Genomic DNA, 2,498 nt, shown 5'->3' on the forward strand with positions numbered 1-2,498 from the left:
GTTATTATCCAAACGGTGCGCACGACACTTATCAGGTAAATGGTCAACATCAGCTGCCAGTCGGTCAGCAGCAGTATCATTATCAACAACCACAACAACAGCACCTGCAGCAGCAACAACAATACGCACAACAACAACAGCAATATCAACAGTATCCACAGCAACAATTCCAAGGGCAGCCAGTTCATTTAAATCCTAATCAGGTATATCAAACGGTGGGTGGTCAACAACAACATTATCAGCAAGCACCGCAACAGCAATATCAGCAATTGCCACAACAACAAAATCAGCAAGTGCCACAGCAACAATATCAACAGGCTCCACAACAACAACAAGTACCAAAGCAACAACAGTATCAGCAAGTGCCACAGCAGCAGCAGCAGCCCCAGCAACAGCCGGCCGTACCGAATCAGCAAGCACAACAGCAACAACAGTATCAGCAAGCGCCAAAGCAGCAGCAGCAGCCCCAGCAACAGCAACAGCCAGCCGTACCGAATCAGCAAGCACAACCTCAACAACAACAGCCGCAACAGGCACAACAACAAGTAGAGCAACCGCAGATGGCACCACGGCAACAACCACAACCAGCAGATGGTGGTGCTCAAGCTTCTGTAAATACTCAACAACAAAACATTCCGCCGAAATATTAAAGCGACAAGTCTTTTGAATATGCTTCCGCTATACGTTAACGTTACACAGCTGCAGTTATTTACTAATCAAATAATCATATACGATCAAAACAGATGCCGTTTTTCTCACTGGCATAAATCAATTTAAAAGCGTGTTATTACTAAGGCTCACGGCTTTGTGCGTCAATATAAGGCTGCAAATATGGGTTCCGCAATGTTGCATATTTAAAATTCCATTTTTAACTGTAATTCATGACGCTTACATACATACATACGTACAAATCGATTTGGCATTTTATTTTCCACTTTAATGCGAATATTCGAATAAAATGTAGAAGCATACCAAATTTTTAAGTATTGTACATTTAAATTATTCAACTGTGAATTTTTTGTGTAAAAATGTATATCAGCACTTTAATTTGTTACTTTACTTTCACCAATCATTTATTTACTGTATATGCATTATGTAAATATTTTATTAAACCTACTAGATTTGCAAATTCAACGAAACAAGCTTCGAAAACAGAAAAAGTTTTTATACCTGCTCTCTTAAAAGTATATTAAAACTCATTTGAGGAAATTTAATAATAAAACCAGTATTTTATTTATTAATTTTTATATACGAGGTCACAATGCTCCCAAGATGGATTTTTTTAATTCAAATTATACTTCGTGTAATAGGTTGTTTTTAAGGGCTTCGTTTAAAATTTTAATAGCGAAAAAACCAGGGCTTCGGAGCGGAGCGGAGCAAAGGACCAAGGAGCTAAGGAGCAAAGGATTTTAGCTGGAGCGGAGCTAGAATAAGAGTTGAAAAATCATTTGCTCTTAGCTCCTTAAAGAAAAAATTTCAGCTTACAAATTTACTAGTTTTTTTCCACCGACAACAACCTCGTTAAATAACATTCCATGAAAAACCCATGACTTAACATCTAATTTTATTTACAAGACAAAATACATTGGGATCATATAAATGTGTAGTGCACATACATATGTGTGTAAGTTTATAAACTCATAAAAGTACATACATACATTCATACGCTACATGGAGCCCTAACCGCCAAAAAACGCAAGCGAAATTTTTTGCTTGCATTTTCGTTTGGATCCAAAAGTGCAGCTAGAGCAACTAGAGACATTTTTGTATCACAAATAAAATTTTCAAAAAAAAAGTCGATATGTACATAACGTCGCCTGGGTAGAAGATTGTCGTATGTTGATTTCGGTAGGTTGTCGAAAATCGCGATTGAAGTTTGGAATGCAATTTCTCAAAAACGCGAAGATAGATATTCTTCAAAGTCTCTGAAAATGTTACTAGCTCACAAAATTCTTAAATTATTTAATGTTTAATGTTAATTAGCTTTCGAGTTTATGAAGGATTTTCTTTAGTAAAATTTTCTCGTAAGCGTCATTTGTCCACAATTTGGCAGCCACTTTGTATGCAATATGACAAAATGTGATCCAAATTTCTACTAAATTAACGATACTTTTTACTCAATATCTCGGAGACTAAAGGAGATATCCAAAAATAGAGAACGTAATTTTTAAAATATTGATTAGTTTAATATGGCTGCATCACTAACTAAATTTTTACTAAATTATAGAAAAATTTGTAGGCAATATCTCGGAATCTAAAGGAGATATCTGCAAACTGATAACACCAATCAAAAGACCTTATCTCAAAATACCCTACAGGAATTGTGTGATGGAAACTAACACATTCTCATTTATCTTACTAACACATTTGCAAATTTTGCGTTGGTTAAAAAGAGACCATTAAATAAGGCCATAAGTTGGAGGAAGACGGAAGATCACATGTACACAAATATTTACATCAGATTTTTCACACTGCCCTTTAGAATTTGATAGAAACTT

The 2,498-nt window shown here is 35.7% G+C and overlaps 1 protein-coding gene across 1 annotated transcript in view; it reads left to right on the top strand.

The window, feature by feature from the left end:
* Window positions 1-772, top strand: part of LOC118738916 (nucleobindin-2-like) — a gene marked incomplete in the record, with an annotated part of 15,181 nt that extends 14,409 nt beyond the window's left edge. Inside the window, 1 exon segment of the mRNA XM_036469966.1 lies at window positions 1-772. Within this exon segment, the coding sequence (XP_036325859.1) occupies window positions 1-650 (650 nt within the window).
* Window positions 773-2,498: the final 1,726 nt, after the last annotated feature.

This window comes from Rhagoletis pomonella, unplaced genomic scaffold, assembly GCF_013731165.1.
Source record: "Rhagoletis pomonella isolate Grant_MI unplaced genomic scaffold, Rhpom_1.0 Rhpom_scaffold_00005, whole genome shotgun sequence".
Lineage (NCBI taxonomy): Eukaryota > Metazoa > Arthropoda > Insecta > Diptera > Tephritidae > Rhagoletis > Rhagoletis pomonella.